The 22,116-nt window shown below is 43.9% G+C and overlaps 1 protein-coding gene across 3 annotated transcripts; it reads left to right on the top strand.

Annotated features, from left to right (window-relative positions):
• Positions 1-898: 898 nt before the first annotated feature.
• Positions 899-21,872, top strand: RGS10 (regulator of G protein signaling 10). Of its 3 annotated transcripts, none has more exons than XM_058841947.1 (5): positions 899-992; positions 6,528-6,646; positions 8,069-8,155; positions 15,020-15,163; positions 18,556-21,872. In XM_058841947.1, the coding sequence occupies exons 1-5, from the start codon at positions 944-946 to the stop codon at positions 18,700-18,702; spliced, it is 546 nt and encodes a 181-aa protein (XP_058697930.1). In that variant the 5' UTR covers positions 899-943; the 3' UTR covers positions 18,703-21,872. The 3 variants fall into 3 exon arrangements, with proteins under 3 accessions (XP_058697930.1, XP_058697931.1, XP_058697928.1); XM_058841948.1 differs by lacking the exon at positions 899-992 and adding an exon at positions 1,926-2,075; XM_058841945.1 differs by lacking the exon at positions 899-992 and adding an exon at positions 4,725-4,857.
• Positions 21,873-22,116: the final 244 nt, after the last annotated feature.

Here is a 22,116-nt window from a genome sequence, read left to right as displayed (position 1 = left end):
CCCAGGAATGAGATCTTGGCCTTGTACGTGTAAGTGGAAAATATCCATAATTTTCAGTGAGATGGGGAGCCCATCCAAGTTCCCTCTGTGAACAGAGCTTAGCAATGTGTTACTGTGCGTTCAGGATGGGATTTGGCTGAGGTGGAAATAAAACAACTGTTGAATTGTCTGCTAGCAGTGGTTTCTGTGATTTTTTTTGTGTATTGGTGATATTTCCAGTGGGATTTAAGTGCTCCCATTGCCTCCCACTACTGTTTTGCTGAGGTAATTGTCTGTTTGATGGCTTGCAGCTTTGTCAGAATTACACAAACTTCTCACATGCTGGATTTTTGAACAAATATATTGGTAAAAACATTATTTCTGAAAGTGAAAGTAAATTTTGTAATTACGCTTTTCTGTTCAGAAATAATTGTCGTTCGAAGTGTTGGAAGAGCAAAGGAGTCACTCCAACACGAGCAGCTCGGCGTCTCTGTTTTGATAAGACAGGACACAATTTCATGAAGGTGCCCGTTTTGGGGAAGTGTTTTTGCTTCTTGCACCTGCTCCAGGGTGGCTAGAGCAAAGACAGGAGGGTGGCTGGTGGCTAATGCCGGGGGGAGATAGGGGACACTGCTATCCCGTGTCCACGAGCACGATGGCAGGAGCAGACTGAGGAGCAGGGGCTTGAGCCGGGAAGAGTTAGAGGAGGAATGGACGAGCAGGGTGTGGGCGCACGGAGATAGCAGGGCTGTGAGAGGGGCGGCATGGCTCAGGCTGGGGAGGGGGAGGCTGCGAGGGGGTGAAGCCCCGGCAGTGCCACGTCGCACGGGAGGTCCCTGTGCCGCGGGGCCCGTGGCATCTCCGCTCCGGGCAGGTGCGGGGCCGGCGCTGCTCCCCGGGGCGGGGCGGGGCGGGGCAGCGCGGCCGCCCTCGGGCTCGGCAGCGGGGCCGAGCGGCGCCCGGGATGTTCAACCGGGCCGTGAGCCGGCTCAGCAGGAAGCGGCCGCCCTCAGGTAACGGGGACGGGACCGGCGAACCACGGGCGAGCCCGCGGCCGCTCCCGCCGAGGAAGCGCCGGGCCGGGCTGCGCTGTGCTCCGGGCCGGGCTGCGCTGTGCTCCGGGCCGGGCTGTGCTCTGCTCCGGGCCGGGCTGTGCTCTGCTCCGGGCCGGGCTGCGCTGCCCGCGGCCCCGCCGGGAGAAGCGGGGGGATCACGGAGCTCCCTGGGCCCCGGCGGCGCTCGGGGCCGGGCCCGGGGCTCTCGGCGGCCCCTCCGCCCTCAGCGAGCCCTCAGCGATGCGCGCTCCGGGGGCAGCGCGGCGCTTCCCGCCGGGCGCGGAACGGGGAACTGGGTGCTGCTCGGGCTTGTGCCTCGGCAGCCAAGTTTCGGTCGGAACTGCTGCTGTTCCCGGGGGCGAGGCGATAGCCCAGGACATCAGAGCGTGGTTGTTCGAACTCCAAACTGACTTTGAGGAGTTCGCCTTTGGAGGGAGCGTTTAAAGCTGGAATGGAGATTTCCGAGGAATAATAATGTAGGACATCGCGGACCCCTCTGGAGACAGGCGCTGTAACGCGGCTGTGTGTTTTACACTCCCGATGCTGCGAGTCTGTCGGTTCCAAGGGCTGATGTCTGTCGCTGCTGAGACATTTGGGGCAACAATTGCAATCTCCAAATCCTAGAGAATAACACTGTTTTATGATGTGCAGGAAGAAGTTGCAATCTTTCTAAGAAAAGCCAAATGAGATCTTTGTCTAGAGCTGTTTGGGTTTTCTGGGGTTTTTTTGGGGGCCGGGGTTTTTTTCTGGGGGGGTGGAGGAGGCGGGTAGAGGGTGTTTTAAAGGCTATGTCTGGTGAACACTTCCAGAGATGCTACAAAAGAGGAACGTCCCTTTAGTTTCCTTCCCTATAGTTAAAAGTGGAATCCAGTAGCCATCTGTTGCTAGAGACAGTCAAAAGAGGATGTTGAGGCTCATGCTCTGAGAACCCCACGGGTGAGAAGGACAGCTCTGCTGTAGCAAAAAGGTCCAAAATTCAGCTGCTACTAGGAAAGAATTGTTGTGCGAGGATTCATCAGCTGATGCTTGGATACATGGAAAGTAAGGGAATTTTCCCTTTTCAGCTTATGGAGTTTCCCACTGCTTCATACCTTGGATTTATTAATTCCAGACTTGTGATTGTTGCTGGGTAGGCATTCTTGTGACTGTGGGACAAGACAGCGTATTCAGAGTGCTTTTAAAGTAATAAAAAAGGCTCATGGCTTGCAGATTTATGACCCAGGTGGATGAGGGGAGGAGTGGTCAGAAGTTCTTCAAAAAGAAATGGAAGCAGCTTTTCTTGTTGTACATCGGTGCTTAGCCACAGAGTAAGGAATGTGCTGTTTGCACGGTGCTTTTGCCATTGTGCTTGTGTGGCAGTTGTTTGTTGGGGAGTGTGCAGAAGATGTGTGCGGGAATGAGATGGGCAGAGCAGGCCACAGGGAAGGGATGTGTTCAGCAGGATTCTGTGAAGGGTGTGAGTCTGTGCTGCTCGATATGGTGCCACAAAAGCCACGGTTTCAACAGCTGGAGCGTGGCAGCAGCTTGGGAACCGCTGCAGTGTGCAGTGCTTCTGGAAGGCAGAGTGAGCAGCATGTCTAACTCAATTAGCTGTGTCTGAATCACTCAGTTTGATGGGTTCCCACAGGATTTTTCTCTTAGTGCTTGTCAAAAACAAGGGCCAGGATTGTGATTTCTGACCTGCAAAGCTGTATGTATTGATGGTATTGATACTGCCTGGGATTTCAGTCCAAGTTCCTGTTTGGAGGATGCAAATATTTGGCATTTTTGATAGCACTCTCCAGCTGATAATTACGGCGTTATTAGTGCTGCGCTTACCGTTCTGCCGCGCACAAAGAGCCTTTATCCGCAGCCTGCTGCTGCAGTGCCATTGTGTGATGGGAAGGCAGCTTCTGCGAGATTTCCCTCTAAAATAATGCTCCAGATAATGCAACTGCCACTTTGCTGGCTTAGCATGGAGTGCTCTGAAGAATGGTGCTGTTAAAAGAAGCACTTAATCATCTGCTGCGTTGGTAGGAGCAGCTGGCTGCTCCCTGCACATCGTGAGAGCGGTTGTGGCTCTGAAGCAGATTTCCAACTCAGTGGAAAGTTTGCTTCAGCAGAAACTCTTACAACTGTGCTCTGCCGTGCGTGCCTTGCTGCCTTTTCTCTGCCTCTTGCTTTCTAACCCATGTCCAAGACAGCGAGCTCTGCGCTGAAATTTAATTAGCATGTTATAATGGAATAAATGTACTGTAATGTAAGAAAGGTAGTTAACCTATTTATCATCTGATGCATACTCTGGGTGTTACTTTTACAGAAATATTGGTGGGAGAACTGCCATTTTGTAGTGCCCTTTGTGATGCACAAAATTATCTCCCAGTTTTTAGTAACAGCAAATGTCTGCCTTCCTCATTTAAATGATCATACAAATGTATGTACATTGTGGTTGTTGTTAAACAGTGGTATTGAGCTTGTTGTTTCTATATTACTTAACTTTGTCAGCAGATGATATTAACAGGAGAAAGTAATCTTTTTATAAATATCAGAGATAAATAGGTGTCAGGAGGATCATTCATGTAACTACACTGCTGTATTGCCTCCTCACATGAATTGTTTCAGACTCATTAATTTGCACTTCAGTGAAAGTTTCTTTTTTAAGTTAATTTAGTAATATAGATAGATTTGAGGATCAGCTTTTGGAGTCATTTGTGGGGAAAACCTCTTTCCTGTCTTTTGAACTCTCAAAAAAAATTCTGAAAATCACATATTAAATCTGCTCCATGGAACCAGAAGTTATGAACCTGACTTGGGGGATGTCGAGTCACTTTTGTATTAGAATAAGTGTTGGTGATGGCATATTTAATGGGATATAATAAAAACACCTAGAAGTTTTAATAGCCTCATAAAATTTCAGGGTGTTTGCTACTGTCATGTGCAGCCTATTTGCGTATGTGCTGAAGGTGAATGTTGATGTTTTATGGTGGTTACAGAGGAGCACTGGACATGGGGATCAGTGGTGCTCAGCCTGGTGTTCCCAGCCTTGGGAGCTGTAGCCTGGGCTGGGATTGCACTTCTGGAGGCACCCAAAGCTGCCCAGCACCTGAGACATCTGAGAGCCTCTGCTCTGGGGACATAACTGGGGCAAGGGATAGATGGAATCAATTGAATAAATGAGGCAAGGGGTAAATGGAACGGCTGCAATGGGCAGACAACCCTTGTCTCTGCACCACAGTATTTTTTGGGTTGTGGGGAGCTGTGTAAGTGAGGAAATAAACGGAGTGACAGTGTCCTGCACATGCCTCAGCAGGATGGACACTAGGAAGATGTCATGTAGAACCTCCCTTCAAAACCAAATTTTGTTTTATTAAGGTTGTAGGAGGAAAATGCAGGGAAAAGAGGAGTAGAGGGAGCAGGGTTTGGAGGCTGACAGGGAGGAGAGGGGGCAGAACATAAATGGAGGGGTAGAATTGGGCTGTGCTGGGTAGGCTGGAAGTGAGAGGAAGATGGGGAAAATGGTGACCAGGGAAGATAGAGAATGGCCAACAGTAAAATGGGAGATCAGTCGAAGCAGCAGAAGAGAAGCAAATTGATGTATTCTGTGTTTGTGGAAGGACTTATTCTGGCATTTCCTTACCAGAATTTTTTTTTTAGGTTTACAAGGGCCTGGGTCTGCACTGCCTCATTGAAACACATGCTTTTCAAAGTAATCATTAGTGTCCACTTCAGATTTGACTGGAAAAGAAACACTGGAAATCAGATGTTCCCCCCTTCTGTTGTGTGCTAAATCACATGCTCAGTGAGGGAATGGCCTGGACACACAGAGCTGCCATCCCGCTCCAAGGTGAGCGTGAATGTAACAGCACATCCCAGCTCCTCAGAGGGTCTTGTGTTCTGCTGCAATACACGTGGCCATTCCCACTCAAATCTCACAGATTTTACTGAGATTAGATGCCCAAATACTTTTAGTCAGGTTTCTAAAATAAATTCTTCAAGTGCTAATCAAGAAGAACATCCTTTTGCATGAAGAGGGGCAAGCTGCGGCTGTGTTAACTCGCTGTGCTCTTGTCACATGCACGGGCTGCAGCTGTGGTTTGGACTCAATCCTTAGGTTCTGGCTCCTGACCTTTAAACTAGCAGAGTTTCTAAAACAAAATCCCCTCTCCTGTCAAGGCAAAAGAGATGTTCATTCATTTAGAACAGCTGGTAAAACAAACAGACTCCACAGGTCCCTACCAACCAAAGCTCAGGAGCCTCTGCTGTCATGCCAATATTCTGTAGGGCTTTAACCTCAGCATTATTTCCAGTCACCAACTGTAAAGGGCATCTGCTACTGTGTATTTTTTATATATATGTATATGTATGTATGTATATATGTATGTACGTATGTATGTATGTGTGTATGTACGTATTTCTGCATAAAGACTTTTTTGAGATACTCAGTGAGTATCAGTATCTCATGTTTCATGGTGAAAGAAGGGTTTTTAAAAGCAGAGCTTAAGCAGAAGTTAAATGAGAAGAAGAGAAATGAAGGATTTATAAATAGAAGCTCGACTGGTTACAGTAAGGGTTTTGTGCATCTCTCCAGTGTGTAGTGACCTGAAGTGCAGCTCTTATCCTCCTGTGTTCCCAGGGCATTGTGTGTTAGAGGAGAGGAGGCTGAGCACTTTATGTCTGTGTTGGAGTTTCTCAGATGAGCAATAGCATTCCTGGAGTTTTTCCAAGTATTAGGTTTTCTGAAGGGTAGCCAGCAAACAGGGTTTTTTTGTCATCACCAGCCTCAAATGAAATGTACTTGTTCCTGGGATTTAGAAAATATAAATTGTATTCCATCTTCCCTGTCTGTGAGAAGGCTGGCTGGCAGATCAGATATGGGCAAAGTCCAGAACATCTTATAAAAGGAGAATTTCAGGACTTGGAAACAAACAGTAAAATCACCTTCTTGCCCAAAATCAGGTTGACTCAGCTGGAGTGAGGCTCTTCTGCTGGGTGTCTTTCCTCCCATTGGACTGGGTTAATGTCTTAGACTGGTTCTCCTGCTAAACAAACCATTATTTTTCTTTCTCTCTCTGCTTTTACCAAGCATCCAGCTTCCAGTGACGATTCTCTTCTTAAAAATAAATTTCACGTGTGTGACTGGCCAGAAGTTCCTTCTGAGCAGCCAACATTGTTGCCAGTGCCAGAGCAAAATATGGACTGTGGTCATTGTGTTCCCCAGGCAGAAGGTGCTGGAACCCCTATAAAACAGTGACAGTGCCTCCTTACATTCATGTGAATTATGTGGCTGTAAGGAATTTTTGCCTACTTACAGGCAAAGCAGAATTCAAGTGTCTGTATGTGTGTGTGTTATTTTCGTTTTATGGTGTTTCCTTTAAAGAGAGCAGCTGAAATCAAGAGTGCAGAGGGAAATGGGGGAGACATCCATGTGACTGATACTTGTCTTTTCTAAAGAAGATGCTGTTTTTTTCTTTCTTTTCTTTCTTTTTTTTTTTTTACTTTTCTTTTTTCCCCCAGAGATAAATGATGGTGAGGGCCACCCAAGCAGCAGCCACCAAACCTTGAAAGGAACCTCGAAATGGGCCACATCCCTGGAGAACCTCCTCGAAGACCCGGAAGGAGTGAAACGGTTTAGGGTCGATATATGAAATATGCATATTTACATAAAGCAAAATTCAGGTTTTAAAGCAGAATGAGCCTCAGGGTGCAGCTGTGAACACTGTGACCAGAGGCACACCTCCCTCTAGACAGGTGCCCTGAGCAGAGCTGGAGCTGTGCCACTGGCAGAGCTTCTGAGGTGGCACCTTTTGCCCCCTGCCACTGCATCCTGCACCTGAAAGGCTCAGGCAGGACTTTTAGCTGCACCTTCCTAGTGGGATCTGTCCTCCCTTGCCAGGTTTAACAAGTTCCTGTAGGATAAACTGCAGTCCCTGAGCCACAGATCCCTCCTGCCAGGTGTTACTTTGCACTGAGACCCCGGGCTCTCGGTTCTCACACGTTGTCCTTAAGCAATGAGTTACCAGGAGCAATCTGATGACTCTGTGGCTCTTGCTCTGTGTTTAGCAGCTCTACTGAAAATATTCCCTTTCAGTTTACTACAAAGTGTGGGCTGGTGCAGCTCAAAATGGCTTGAAGTTTAATTAGGTGAGGGTGGTGAGTTGGTGTTTCAAGGCCTTCTTGCCACATTAGATGTAAGAATAGGAACTGCCTACTTGAAAGTGCTTTTGCCATACCATAAAGTGCACTGGGATAAAATGGTTTCCTGCCAGACTGGTTTGAAAAGTGAGGTAAACAAGAATTACAAAATGCTGATTTTAAATTCTTTAAAAAAAAAAGAAAAAAAAGTAAATCTTGGTGTTGTTTAATTCCTGGCATTACTTAGTCTCTATTTTCTAACACTTGAAAGAGAAAACTGATGATCTCATAGCTACAAAAGTTTCAGGCATAATATTTCATAAATACATTTAATGTGCATTTTTCCCCTTTTAAAGCCTCACTTTTGGCTTTGAATGTGCTGTGTTTAAACAGCATAGAGAACACAGCTACATCTTCTGCTTCTGTTTGTTTAAGTGAATTTATTGCCACAGATGATCACATTAACAACACATTTATTTGTAGAGATTTTACTCATTACAAAAGGCAGAAGGACACTACATGAGAATCCCAAGTGCTTTGTGACTCTCATTAAAATAATTCATTTTAGTCACCCTGTAATGAATTCATATATTTTTGGATTTCCCTTTGAGCAGTGGCTGTAAAAGTGCTCAAGTTATTTAAGGGAGACTGAAGAAACTATTCCTGTTAGTTACTGCTATGGTCTGAGATTAGATGTAGCCCATCCTCCTCCTGGAATGTGCTTTCAAAGTGCAGAACATCAGAGTGTTCAGTAGCAGTTCTGCAGATGCACAAATGCAGTGGTTCTGTGACACTGGCTTGGTTAAATTCATTGTAAAATTAATTGTAAGTGGCTTCTAGTTCTGACAGCTGTAGTAGGAAGAGGGAAAAACAACTGAGAAAATGTATCCTAACCTTTGTGTGTTTGTTTTTCTCTTTCCTAGGAATTCTTAAAGAAAGAATTTAGTGAAGAAAATGTTTTGTTCTGGTTAGCATGTGAAGAATTTAAGAAAACACAGGGAAAAAAGCAGGTATGTTTCCTAAATAAATTCTGTCAACAAAGTTTACTTAGCAGAGCTGGAGCTAAAACATCTCTGTTGCATAATGTGCTTTGCGTGAATGCAGATAAATACATTTGAAAAAATTACACTAAAATCATCCTGGTGGAATTGTATGGAAACAAAGCTGGTTCTATTTCAAATCAAAACAAAGTGCTGAAATTGTCAGGTTTCCCATGTTCTGAGAACTGAACTTTTTGTAGTTTCTAGGGAGTAACAAAAGTTTTATTAATTCAGTGATATTGCATCATCTTGTTTGCAAATATAAAGATGTTTCATTCAGAACTTTTTTAGAGCATAGCAGCTATTACATGGAAATTTGCAGCACTCTGATATATATGTGATATATATGATTATATGTGGAACATAAAAATCACAAATGGCCCAAACAAAAATATTTTACAGCACCAAAATGAAACATTTTGCCTTATCAAATTACAAGTTAGAAAATAAAAGGGGTCTGTTTAAACTTCTTACTTAAATATTTATCCAAATTGATGTATACCTGCAGAGCTTTTTCTTTTTGATGACAGCTCTATCCTTCTAGTAGGGATATTCTGTTGGAAAATTTCTCAACCAAGCACCTCCAATATGATTTTTTTTCCTACTACTTGGATCTTGGCTTACATTTAGATCCACCAGGAACACTGGATCCATTTTCACATTTAGACTTTGAAGTCCATAGAGTCAGGCCTAAAATACATACCATGTTTTGTTTGCTTGTTTCTCAAGAAGTTTTTGAATCTGTTTTTTTTTTTTGTTTTTTTTTTGTTTTGTTGTTTTCTTGAGAAATTTCAAATTTATCTGCTCTTTAAGAGCTCATCTTTAATAGCTGTGAGTAGGGTTTCAAAACTCCAAATGAGTCTATCTTTGAGAGTCAGACTCCTAAAGCTCTTTCTTTCTGAAATCCCACTTTTATGCTTTTTACCTGAGTGCAGCGCTTGTTGCCAAAGGGCACCACAAAGAGGTGAGAGTGGGAAAATGCCCCTTCAGCCTCTTCTGAGTGCATCACAGAATCACAGAGTCACTGGGTTGGAAGAGACCTTCAAGATCATTGAGTCCAACCCAGCCCTAACACCTCACCCAGACCATGGCACCGAGTGCCACATCCAGTCTTTTTTAAACACAACCAGGGATGGTGGCTCCACCACCTCCCTGGGCAGACCATTCCAGTACTTTATCCCTTTCTGTAAAAAACTTTCTCCTAATATCCAACCTGTATTTCCCATGGTGCAGCTTGAGGCTGTGTCCCCTCATTCTGTCAGCTGCTGCCTGGAGAAAGAGACCGACCCCACCTGCCCACAGCCACCTTTCAGGGAGCTGTAGAGAGTGATGAGGTCACCTCTGAGTCTCCTTTTCTCCAGGTTAAACAACCCCAGCTCCCTCACAGGGTTTGTGTTCCCAGCCCCTCACCAGCCTCGTTGCCTCCTCTGGATGCTCTCAAGCATCTCAAGGTCCTTCCCAAACTGAGGGGCCAGAACTGGACACAGCACTCCAGGTGTGCCCTCAGCAGTGCTGAATACAGGGGGAGAATGAGCCCCCTGCTCCTGCTGGCCACACCATTCCTGATCCAGGCCAGGGGCCATTGGCCTTCTTGGCCACCAGGGCACTCTGCTGGCTCGTGTTCAGCTGCTGTCACCAGCACCCCCAGGTCCCTTTCTGCCTGGCCACTGTCCAGCCACACCATCCCCAGGCTGTGGTGCTGCAGGGGTTATTGTGGCCAAAATGCAGGACTTGGCACTTGGATTTATTAAAACTTCATCCCACTGGATTCTGCCCATCCATCCAACCATTCCAGGTCTCTCTGCAGAGCCCTCCTCCCTTCCAACAGATCAACACACGCTCCCAGCTTAGTGTCATCTGCATATTTACTAATGAAAGAGTCAATTCCCTCATCCATGTCATCAATAAAAATATTGGACAGGCCCCAGCGCAGACCCCTGAGGGACGCCACTTGTCACTGGCCACCAGCTGGATGCCACCACTCCGTGGGCCCGGCCATCCAGCCAGTTCCTAACCCAGCACAGAGTGCTCCTGTCCAAGCCTGGGCTGCAGCTTTTCCAGGAGTGGGCTTGGAGGAACATCAGCAATGCCAAGGAATAGGAATCAGATGGGAGAGCTGGGCTTGGAGAGGTGCTATGAAGCACAGGTGTAAGAGGGCTGTGTCCAGGATTCCTCTCTTAAGGTCAGTCAAATATTGTCAGCTAAAACAATTTCCCAGTAGATTTTCAACAACAAAAACTTCCCTGTCTCTTTCCAAACAATGTATTTTGGGTAGGAGAGTCTCCTTTCTGTAAATATCCTGTGTTTTGCACTGAAAAAAAAATTCCCCTCAAAACAATTTGCTGAGAGTATTTTTTGGGTATTGATAAATCCATAAAAATGTAACAATACTATTTTTTTGCAGGAAGAGGGAAATGTTCGATTTGACTGTGAACTTTGTAACATTTAGTAATTCCAGTTTTGTGTATTCAGCTGCTTCCCTCCCTCATCAAGGTCCATGAATACAAAAAAGTCTTGAGGAAAGAACAACCAGTCAGTCGACTTTTCTGTAAAGTCCCACGCTTTCAGTGGGATAATAATCATTTTTCCCTTGCTAAATAATTTCCATATATTTAGCTGATTTAGGATTGTTAACTTAGGATGCCAGTACAGAAAATGTTAAAGTGATGTACAGGGATAGGAGCTTGGTGAATCCTTCAATGAATTGCCAGATGAATGGACAGAAATTTAACTAAGTTCTATTTAGGTTAATTATTCAGGACCAGTCATCCCACAGTATGGTCAGCCTGCAGTTGCCCAAATTATTATAGCTGGCTGAATAAATGTGCTTTAGAATGACACAGACTTACAGTAAATTTTTGTAGCTACTGCCTATGGGTGGCTTTGTTTAGATAATTTACAAAGCTAGGAAAAGCACTAAAAATAGAAATCTTTCCAGTGTTTATGGTATCATGAAGTGTGGGTTTTTCTTCTGAAAGTGCCTCTTGCAGAAATCCCTTTGCATCTCTCTATTGTGTGCACAATATTCTAAAAACAATTTTTTACTTGTTTTGTAATTTGCTTCTCCTTAAAACTGGTTTCCCACACAGATTAGCTCATAGACACTGAGACTCTTGGTCAGATGAAGCTGATATCAATTTAACCCAGGCTGGAGTGAGTCCAGAGGAGGCCACAGAGATGCTCCAAGGGCTGAAGTATCTCTGCTCTGCAGCCAGGCTGGGAGAGCTGGGGGTGTTCAGCCTGGGGAAAAGAAGGCTCCAGGGAGACTTTCCAGTGCCTAAAGGGGCTCATAGAGAGCTGGAGAGGGACTTTGGAGAAGGGAATGGAATGACAGGACAAGGAGAATGGCTTCAAACTGACATAGGGCAAGTTTAGATAAAGTATAAGGAAGAAATTCTTTATTGTGAGGATGGTGATACACTGGAACTGGTGGTGACCAATGCCATGTCCTTTGAAATGTGCAGTGCCAGGCTAGATGGGGCTGTGAGCAACCTGATGTAGCTGAAGATGTCCCCTGTCCCTGCAGGGGGTTGGAAGTAGCTGACCTTTAAAGTAATTTCAAATTTCCATGATTCTATGAATGGGATTTTCCCCCCTATTTTTAAAGGATGAGACAAACTTTTCATTACTTGATGTGAGAGTACTGACGTGGGGTTCTACTCCGTCAGTTTAAACTTCCCCAAAGGTCCCCACATGAGCAATGGACTAAGCATCCATTGTGCCAGAGATATTTATTATTATCCTTTCTCTGCCAGCCTGATGATTCAGGGAGCAGGGGAGATTTTTTGGCAGAGTGAGGCAGTTTTAGATGGACTGGGTTCAGCCTATCCTCTAGCAGGAAGGTACAGACTTCCCCCTCAGCTCAAGACACATCTCTGTAGCTCAAAAAAAAGAAAAACAACAACAAAAGAAAAAGGATATTCCTTTAAAACTGAAGTTAAAATACAAATTTAATGTTTAGTGAAGATGGAGAAATCAATTGGGTCAAGTCCACTCATAGCAGTGAGCTCTGCTGCCACCCATGTGGCCCTTGTTAGGGCACACATTTAATTTCTGAAATGGAAGTGGTGGGGATAAAGGAATAAAATTTAACTGTAAATATTTTGTTGGAGTTAGTCATACGTTGTTGCATTTGTGACTGTTAATGAAATAAACAACATGTCAGTCGTGCTGCTTCCCAGGGTTTAAATGTTTCTTCTCCTCCTGCAGCTGAGCTTCAGAAATAACTTACAGATTGTAATAAATGCTTCCAACAACAGGGAATATTTTCAGCTATTGCTAAAACCCACCAAAATATCCATGTTGAAGTTTTGTAATGAATGATTCCAGAACAAAGTCCTGCAATTCAGGAGTTTCTTCTGTTGCTTCCCATGTGGAATGTAGCAGGGGTTTAGCAGGGCTGGGTAATGCTGCACAGCTGCTGAGTGCTGGGAGCCTGGTCTGATGAGCATCTGGGGCTCCCATCCACCTCAGTTGGGAGCCACACATGCTTGGGAGCTGAGCTTGACCTTAGGAGAGGAAGTGGGAAAGAATATTGTATCCACTTGAAATAGAGAGGGGGGTGCTGTAGACAGAACTTTGTACTCCAAGTGGGAATCTGGCACCGACACTGGGGAGAGCACACAGATGGAACTGAGGACTGCCAGGAATCCTTTAATAACCACCTGTGAACAAGATCCCAGTTTAAGAGCTGTTTCAGTTCCAGAGTCCCCTGGGCTGAGGCTTTAGTTTCAGGCTGATGCAGAGCAGAGAATGCCACCGAGTGAACAGGGATGATCTCTGCCTCCTCCACCTGAACCTGGCTCTGCCTGAGTGACATTTGGGGGGTGTATGAACACACTGGCAGCTTTAATTGTTCTTTCTTTTTAAAGCAAATTATAGGCTGTAGTTAATCAGCTGCTGTACCACTGAAGCATAGATGTAGCAGAACAGTTCTATTTGCAGCAGAACCTGTAACGTGCAGCTGTGCATTTTCATATCTCCCCACTGCTATAAAGCCAGGTTCTCTGTGTCTCTGCAATGGCCTCCTCTCCCTGCCACAGCTCTTTCACTTCCTTTCTTTGTTATTCTTCCTCACAAAATCCAAAGAGCCTCCCTGTTTCACCAGCCTCCCACACAGTCCTCTTGTTCCTCTCCATGCTCTTTAAACTTCCTCACACTTGCTTCTAGTTTGGTGTTTCCTCTCCAGCCTCCCTCTGCCCTTTCTCTGTAGTGCCCAGCTTGCTCCTGTGTCCTTGGGCAAGCAGCACCTTGTGCTGGGGCTGGTGAGGAGCTGCATCTGCCTTGGTTAGCCAGCAGCAAGCAACACCCTGCAGTTCAAGTAGAGCAGATAACTTCTGAGCACGTACTGCAGTTTTTCCCTTGGTGCATGAGCTGCTTTTCCTCTCCCTTTCTTTTCTCCTGATTTTCCTTTGACTCAGCAGGAGAGTAATTTTATTTTTTTTTCAATCTTTTGCCCCTCTCTCAAGTGTGGTTGAAATTGGACAGCAGGTTCAAAAGTCATTTAGGTGGGACTGGCAGTACAATGGTTCATGCAATAATAGCTGAAGGCCCCTTTACTGTACCTGCATTAGGACATTAACTTTGCCACTTATAGCAGTCACACCTTTGATCCCTTGGATTAATTGCTCATTTAGAACAGAAGTGGCTGACCCAGTCCTCTCTGAGCTGTGAAACAAGTTGGAAATTGTTAAAAAGAGTTCATTGTGACCTAATGCACTTGACACGTAACGTTCTACCCACCAGATGAATAATGAGTTTTAAAAAGGAATACTAGAGAATGGGTGTCCCCTTCAGCAGTGAGAGAGCCCCAACTCTTTAGGCCTCTCGAATGTTCAAACACATGCAGCTTTTCCTCTAATCACCCCCAAGTGTAAATGTACCTCAGCTGTAAAACATGGAAATAATTCTGAGACTCCTTCATGGCCAGGGTTTAAATGTTTCCTTCTTCAAGCCCTATTCCCATCACAGGCACAGCCCTTCAGCTGGTGCTGGTCTGGAGCTGTGGTTGCTCATTAGAGGTACCCTGGGGACCCTGGTGAGTGCCCAGGGCTCGGGATGGCCCAGAGCAGCTGCTCCTGGGTTGCTTTCAGCATGCAAAATTCAGATTGCAGCAGGGGGCTTGGATCTTGCCTGGCTTAGTTCTCTTCTCCCTCTTATCCAACCATCTGGATAAGGGGCCTTTCATTGAACTGCAGGGGATTGTGGCCACTCACTGCTTTGAAGCTTAAAGATGCTGGTGGGGTCAAGATGTTATTGCTGTTACTGGTTTGACAAGGGAAGAGCTCTGAAATCAGGGCAAATACCAATGGCTTTCTGCAGGTCACGCCCTTCTTTACCAAATCCCAGGCTATTGAGAGTCTTATCTTTGCCAATTAGCCAAGTTGTTGGTGTTTTCTTTAATCGTGGAGTCGTGCTGTAGGTGATCTGCTTTGAGGTAATGGTTAAGACAAAGTGTGTGACGATGTTATCTGGCAGCAGCATGGGTTGCACACTAATTTCACTCAATTTTCCCAGTTTTTTCACTTCAGGTTTCCAGTTTTTCCTCCTCTGGGTTTCTTGCCCACACTGATGACCTGTTAGGAAAAACATTTGTCTCAAAAGCCAAGACAAGGTGTAGTTGATGATGCTGAGCAGTTTTACCCTGGCTGCTGAGATTCAACCATCCCAACCTGCTGTAACCTAGAGCTGAATTCTGGCAGCTTTCACTGATATTACTGTAGCTTTTGGCCTGCAGGGGTGTTCGTCTTCCAGTAAAAATGAACATACGTAAGGAACATGATACAGAAAACATTCCCACAGCAAATAATTCTCTAAATAAATGTCCTTTTGCAGATGCAGGAAAAAGCTAAAGAGATTTACATGACTTTCCTGTCCAGCAAAGCTTCCTCCCAAGTTAATGTTGAAGGGCAGTCCCGTTTGAGTGAGACCATCCTGGAGACACCTCACCCTCTCATGTTTCAGAAGCTCCAGGACCAGGTAAAATGATCTGTTTCAATAACACAGTTTCATTCATTTTTGTCTGGTTTTAGTGAACTCTGCTTTCCAGCCATGACATGGATTGAACAGGTAAGCACAGAGCTGGGTTGCTTCCATGTTGGGGATATTAATGCAGCTGCTCTGAGATATTCCAGGTTCTTGGCCCCATCTCACTACAACCAATTAATTAAGAGACTCAATACAATCATTCTAATTCCAACTCAGGACTTTCCTGGAAAACTGGATGGCGTTTTCTCCTGGCTCCCTGTGTGGGTAGCTTGAGAATGGCCCTGACTAACCCAGCGTCTTCGTTTTCCTGTGTATTCACTTGTTCTGACTCATTGCTGATGTTTGTTTCTGTAGTTGCCACTGGTTTCCTGGAGAGCTCAAATTTCTTCAGTTTACTTTGGTATTTATATTGATATGAATATAACATGATTTTCTGAAAACCCTCCTCTTCTGCAACATGTGAGACTTAGAGGAGTTGGTCTCTGCTTTGCCTTTCCCTAGAGAACTTGGGAGGTCTGGTAGGAATTAGAAATTTTGCAGGCATGTCTTTAGGTGGTAAATTTTCTTGATATTTAGCTGATTTCAAAGCATAAGTTATGAAGTGAGTCATTCTTATCTGCAGCTTTCCAGCACTTGCAGTACTATTTTTAATTCCTGTACCATCCTCAGGACTACCTGTATTTTCCATTTGACTGTTTCCTTTTGTGGAGAAACAGCACAGTGATTTAAACAGTGTTTTCAGCCCATTTCAATCAGGTATTGAGTGCATTGGCTGGACACTGTCTGGGTCACTTGGAGGGGTCTGAGGGGCAAAGGCTCTGTTGTCTTTCAGGCAGATTCCAAGACATTAGCAGTGGAAATACCTGAAACCAAATTTCCGTGTGAAGAAACAGAGTTTTTAATGGAAAAAGTTCTGACTTGAGGGAAGGGAAGGAAATGTTCTGGTAGGTCTAAGCACTGCAGTTCAGGGTGAGTGAGTGTAAGAGTGAAGCTGGAGAGAATACTGGAATGAAAATATTTGCTATTTTATAAATGACGTGCACCTGGAGAGCCAAGGATTAGCAATACCTGAACTGGAAACATACTGGGCTAGTGGTAGAGGAATCCCCCTAGTGTGGGAAGAAATTCTGTGAGTTTTAAAAACAAATGCAAAGCATTTATGGGTCATTGCAAGTTTCCAGTGCTTGAAGCTACTGTTTACTGCTGTTAGATAATGGCTCAGAAGAGTTATGGTCTTCTCCAGTTTTCAATCCTTATAAAGTTATGAGGAGTGGTGTAATTTGCTCTCTGAAGAGCAGTGTTAACCACTGCTGGCACTGTGGGTCTGGAGCAGACAAAGGCAGAGCTGGGAGGCCGCAGTCTGGAGTAGAGCAGTGCTGTAACAAGAGCTTCAGCTCTCCAGAGAGCTCCTGGTGTTACTGGGGGTGCTGGGGGGTGTGGGCTGCTGCCCATGGGTGCCCTTAACTGCCCCCAGGCCATTTGTGTGTGCTGGATGAAGTGTGGATCATAGAAATCCACGTGCTTCAGAATACTTGTGGGGTAAATATTGCTGCTCCACAAAGGCAGGGAGGGGGAAAAAAGGGTTCTGCTTTGGCACGTGATTATGAGCTCTGCTCTGTATGTGGCTGAGCAGACTGCAGGAGATCTTCATCTTCAATGCTCTTTCTCTCTGGGAGATGCTTTAAGTGATACCAGGAACAAGAGGGGTCTAAGTTCTTAACACAGGCATGATGTTTTAACAGGAAATGTCTTCCTTACAATTTTTTCCCCTTGATCTGGTTGGATAAACTTAATTGTATGGTATTTAGCCAGTGCCAGGAGTTAAGCAAATTTGACTTTGCTTAACTCAGGAGGAGTTCAGACCCTGAAGATCAGGCTCTACATAGAGTGGGTGCTTTGAGATTTTTTTTTCATATTCCAGTATGTATCTTAAAGAATAATATTTCCATGGTTTTAGACATGAACTTAAATATTTAAATGTGTAAACAAATAGTGGTTAGTAAAAGCCACCATGTAATTTACTTGCAAGGGAGCTATTTCAGCAAATGCACAGACAAGAACAGTCAAGTTTTAGGTGTTTGCCTGTATCTGTCCAGGTTCCTCGAGGATGTGGAATGAAAAAGCAGTCTGAGATTGTTTTTTTTTCCTCCTAGCAAAGAGTTGTGTTACCTGATTGTACTATCAGTTAGAAGTGAGGCCTGTAAAGGTAAAGATGAATTACCCACACATGGATTAGCCACATCTGCAGGTCAGAATCCACAAATTTATCTTGGAAATTGTTATTCTGAGTATCATAAAAAAGAATCAGTCCTGAAACATGACTCAGAGAGGCTCCACCAGTGAAATAATAGACTGGGGGTGAGGCTGGCTTTGGTTTTGCCTCAATTATAGTTTTGAAGTTTACTTTTTTCCCTTCCCCTCTGTTTCAAGACCAAGCAAAATATAGTCCTGACCTTGACACCTGAACAGATTCCAGGCTCTTCTCCCAACCCTTTTGTTTTCAGAAAACTCCAAAAGATTTGTAGGGTTTTTTTGTTGTTGTTGTTGTTTGTTTTTTTGTTTTTTGTCTGCAGTGGGTATAAATAGAAGAGCAGCATTTATGCTGAGGGATGAGCCTGAGCTCAAGCCCTGGGAGAAAAAAGCTGTACTTGGGGCTGACTTCATGTTTCCATGCTGGCTGTGAGAAGCTCTTGGCCTAGTGAAAAGTGTAATTAAACAAATTTAATCCACCATCAATTTAAACCCACATTTTAACTGGAAAAACACATCTATACCAGGTCAACTCTTTGTGGCAGGTTCCTGCAACATTTCTTGTCTGGCCTGAGACAAGTCTTGGCATTTGGTCTAAAAAAGATGGGAAGGTTGGCATAGGTTTAAGAGCATTGGCTAAACCAGTTGTTTCAGCACTTGTGTAAATTATTGAGGTTTTCCTTAGTTACCCAGTCCTCTGCAGGAGTTACTCTGCAGCATTCAGGAGTCACTGCAGGCAGAAAGGTGCATAAAAGGTACCTCTCTTTCTTCAAAGCTCTGCTTTGTCCCTCTGAATGCCTTCCAGACACCCTCCCAGGAGGATCTGATCATCCTCCTCACTGACCAAGGCACGGCACCTCTCACCCTCAGTATTAGATGTGCAGAGTTGGCTATTGTGAAAGCTATAATTTGATTTTTAAACTAATGTGGATATTACTGCCAAGCAGTGACCCTGGAGCCCACAACATGCTGCCCCTGGAAGAGTTGGAAGTGTATTTTTTTAAATGTCCCACTCTGTAGTAATGCTGTAGTACAAACAGAATGAAAGTACATTGGAATTAATGCATCCTTCCCATTTAAAATCTCATTTTACTGAGGTCATTTGCTTTGTATTCTTTTCCCCCTCTTCCCAGATATTCAATCTCATGAAATATGACAGCTACAGCCGCTTCCTGAAGTCAGACATATTCCTAAACCATAAGAAGAGCGAGGAGCAAGAGGAGAACTCAGCAGAGGCTCAGACTGCAGCTAAAAGAGCATCAAGAATTTACAACACATGAGACACAACGGATCTCTTCAGGAGAGGCAATACAATAAGGAAATTACACTCAGGAACAGTCTAGGTTTATAGCAGTTGCATTTAGGGCTTGGAAAGCTCAAAACCTTTTTAGGAGATACTTACCTTCTTAATTGCTTGAATGACTAATTGTTTTTGCATGATAGCTATTAACCAAGCACCCATGGAAGGACTGTTTCCCAGCTAAAAGGCTGAGGTATTCCTCCATAGCATGAATTGCCTTTCATATTTCACAGGTTAAAATGCTTTCAATTCTTGTGTTTTCTTTTGTGAGGCATTTTGGTGATGAGAAATTGGAGATAGCGTGGCTGGGTTTTCATTTTCGCCTTGTAATTTTTATTTGGGACTAGCTTTTACATCCTGAACTTCTGGGAGAAGCAGTTGAGGAGTACATTTCAGAGTAGTTTGTGGGTGAGTCATTCATAGCAAATTTAATCATAAAGGGACAGCGTCTTTCAGGGTTAAGCTCAGCAGAATCCAATCACTTCCTGTGTGACTTTGTTCTTTCAGGGTGATGTCTGTTTTGCTTTGCCTTTATTGCTGAATCAAAACACTTCCCCAGTCATGATTTTCATTTTTGTATCTCCTGAATTTCCCCCTTTATTTTATTTTAATTTTTTTGCAGTAGACAATCACCTTCTTCAGAGGCTGGGATAACTTCTATTCCCTTAGGAACAGAGGCTCTAAAAGAGACAATCTCTGAAGAACTCCTAACTGCCATTAGGAAATGTGACAGTGAATAAGTAAATATCCCTCTCAGGGCACACTGATCTCAGCAAAGCTTGGCTTTGTCCCTCATGCCAGTGTGACATCAGATGCTGCTATCAGGAAGCATCTGGTCTCTCCCAGATCTCCTGAACAATCCTGCTCTGTGCAGCCACAGTGCTTTGGCAAAGGACCAACAAACCAAATCTGGTTTTGTTTTACTCAATTTTTTTCTGCTAAAATCGCCCTGCCGGGTTTTGTTTGCCCCACTCAAATATTTCAGGGTTTCCTAATTGTGATTTTGGAGAGCTGCAGTGGAACATGGAGTTGGTTTTGGGGTTCAGCCACTCTCACATCAAGCTTGAGAGCAAGGGGAATTTATTTCTGCCCTGTGCAACCAAAGGTTGGTAATGAAAGGCATTCCCAATGCGCATTCCATGTTGTCCTGGGAATGTGTCAGCACTGCAAAGCACATTTTGGCATTGAGTTTTTCACGTGTTCATATATTTTTTGATTAATTCACTGCAGTGTTACTAAATTGCATTTTAAGCTGGGAAAGTGTATTAGCTACTTGCTCTGTTTAGAAGCTTCACAGCTGTAGTCTGGCTGTTTCCCACTCATTATTTACTCTTCCATTTTTTGCACTGCTTGTCTTGAACTTTTGTTTATGTGCTGGGTAATCTAAGTGCACAGTTAGCTTTTGAACATTTTGTACTTACTTTTTTTTTTGGTCAGAAATGCCAGATATGTTTCATACATTGCTGTCACTATCAATGTTTAAAATCTAAGTCTAGTTTGTCATTTTTAGAATGCAAACTCACTTGGTAGACTTGATTATTTCTTTTAACTCTGAGCTGCTCTTGCAGGTGTTGTGTAAAGGAAAATTGTTTCCATGGGCTTTTCCCTAGTTGAAAGTGGGGATGGAAGTTCTGATTGTTCCCCTAGAGCTCCATGCCCTGTTCATTTTTAGGAAATCAAAGGAGAGGTCAGTGCCTCCATATGCACGTTGTAAGGTGTAATTCTTATGCACTGAGTTAATGTTCTTTTTATGCTCTCGAAAGATTTAATGGTGAAGTCATATTACTTCAGGCACTTTCAGTGGTATTTGATCTCATGCTTAAGCTGTATTTCAATGTTTTACTGAATAAGAATGAACTAAACGTGCATGAATCTTACTTTTTTTTTTTTTCTTTCCTCTGATGGGGCCTAGGAAATGGGACCATTCAGTTCTGGACTTGCTTACTATTTGTAATCTCAGGATTGCCTCTTTTGAAAATCCACTGTAATAACAAACTCTTAATGCCTGCCACAGCAGAGGACAGAACTTCTGATAGCATTGAAGCCCTTGGGAGTGGGCAGCTTAACCAGTTTAGGACTTGGGATTTGTATTTTCCTGGTGTTTGCTACATTAGTCTTAGTGATATTGAAAAATTCAGCATGGGGACATTAATGAGAAAAATGCAGAACAAGCTCTTACCACATTCATCACATGGATGCACAGTAGATTCATTTTTAATCATATTGATTTTAAAAATGCATGAGCAAAGGAGAAGAGTCTTTGTCTATCATGTTTTAAAATGGTAATAATAGAAAATAAAGCCAGGAGCCGTATGAACAAAGGTCGGCTGTTAAAGAGAGAAAATAAGTTTGCAGCTGCTTATGAACAACACTTTCCTTGGCAATATGTTCCCTATCAGGTACTGCCTTTGCTTGCTCAGAGCAAATGCCCCACATGAGGAGACACAAAGGTGCTTACACTACCACGAGACAAAAGTTACTGAAATGAAAATGTATGTTTTAGCAGCATCTCTAATCCTATGATGTTTACTTCAATACCTATTATGTTTCTAACCTAATGGACCTTAACCCACAAAATTCTTAATCTTTGAGTTGCTCTTTTACCTCAGAGGCAAAAAGCTGATTACACCATTCTCTTTGTGGTGCCTGGGTTTGTTTGATTTCTCTACAACACCAACAAGCAGGCTTGCAATATGCAGAAAGCAAAGATGTTTTTTCCTATTCATTGGATTATCTGTATTTTTCAGTAAAAGGGCAATGAAATTAAAACCATGCAAGCAGATGTCTATAACTGCAATTTGTGTATATGTGGGGAGAGTTGGTATTATTACAAACTTGCTTCTGAAAATAGGTGGCACTTGTTCTACGTGGCACAGAGCAAATCACACAGAAAAAGAACTGTTTCCCTAGGAATAAATCCTTCATTCCAGGAACAGCTGTAAACATTGCATCCAACCTCTGGCTGTAAATGGGTGCTCAGAGTTGCTTTATGTAGAGATTAAAGATAGGATCTACTCTTCATAGAACTTACACTGAAGGTATGAGCACACAAAACAAGCAAGAGAAGTTTCGTGCCTGATTGCATGCCTTAAACTGCCCTATTTTGTGTTTCTCAGCTAAAAAATAAAAATATTCTACAAATACACCAAATCTGTGTGCTGACAGCTCTTTTATGTTCCAAACAGAGTTTGGGTAGGGATGGCTTCATGTCCCACCATTATCCTGCTCTCAGTCCTTGCTAACACAGTTTACAGCCTGTCCTAGTGTAGAGTTTTTTCCTTGGAAGAAGGAATGGCACAGTGGGGCTCACTTCTGTCACTTGAGCAGGGGCAGATGCTTCTTGTACCTGCCCCATCTCCCATTTCTTTTGTTCCTGCTGCAGTTCTTTCATTGC

This window comes from Poecile atricapillus, chromosome 6 (genome assembly GCF_030490865.1).
Source record: "Poecile atricapillus isolate bPoeAtr1 chromosome 6, bPoeAtr1.hap1, whole genome shotgun sequence".
Classification (NCBI taxonomy): Eukaryota; Metazoa; Chordata; class Aves; order Passeriformes; family Paridae; genus Poecile; species Poecile atricapillus.
This window is presented reverse-complemented; position numbering and strand designations above follow the sequence as displayed.

What these genes read in the sequence shown, in the direction of transcription:
- RGS10 (XM_058841945.1), top strand. Translation starts at nt 4,806, where the DNA reads ATGCTCAGTGAGGGAATGGCCTGGACACACAGAGCTGCCATCCCGCTC. An exon ending in AAGGAGTGAAACGGTTTAGG is followed by an intron (nt 6,647 to 8,068) that starts GTCGATATATGA and finishes TCTCTTTCCTAG; the next exon opens with GAATTCTTAAAGAAAGAATT. An exon ending in AAACACAGGGAAAAAAGCAG is followed by an intron (nt 8,156 to 15,019) that starts GTATGTTTCCTA and finishes GTCCTTTTGCAG; the next exon opens with ATGCAGGAAAAAGCTAAAGA.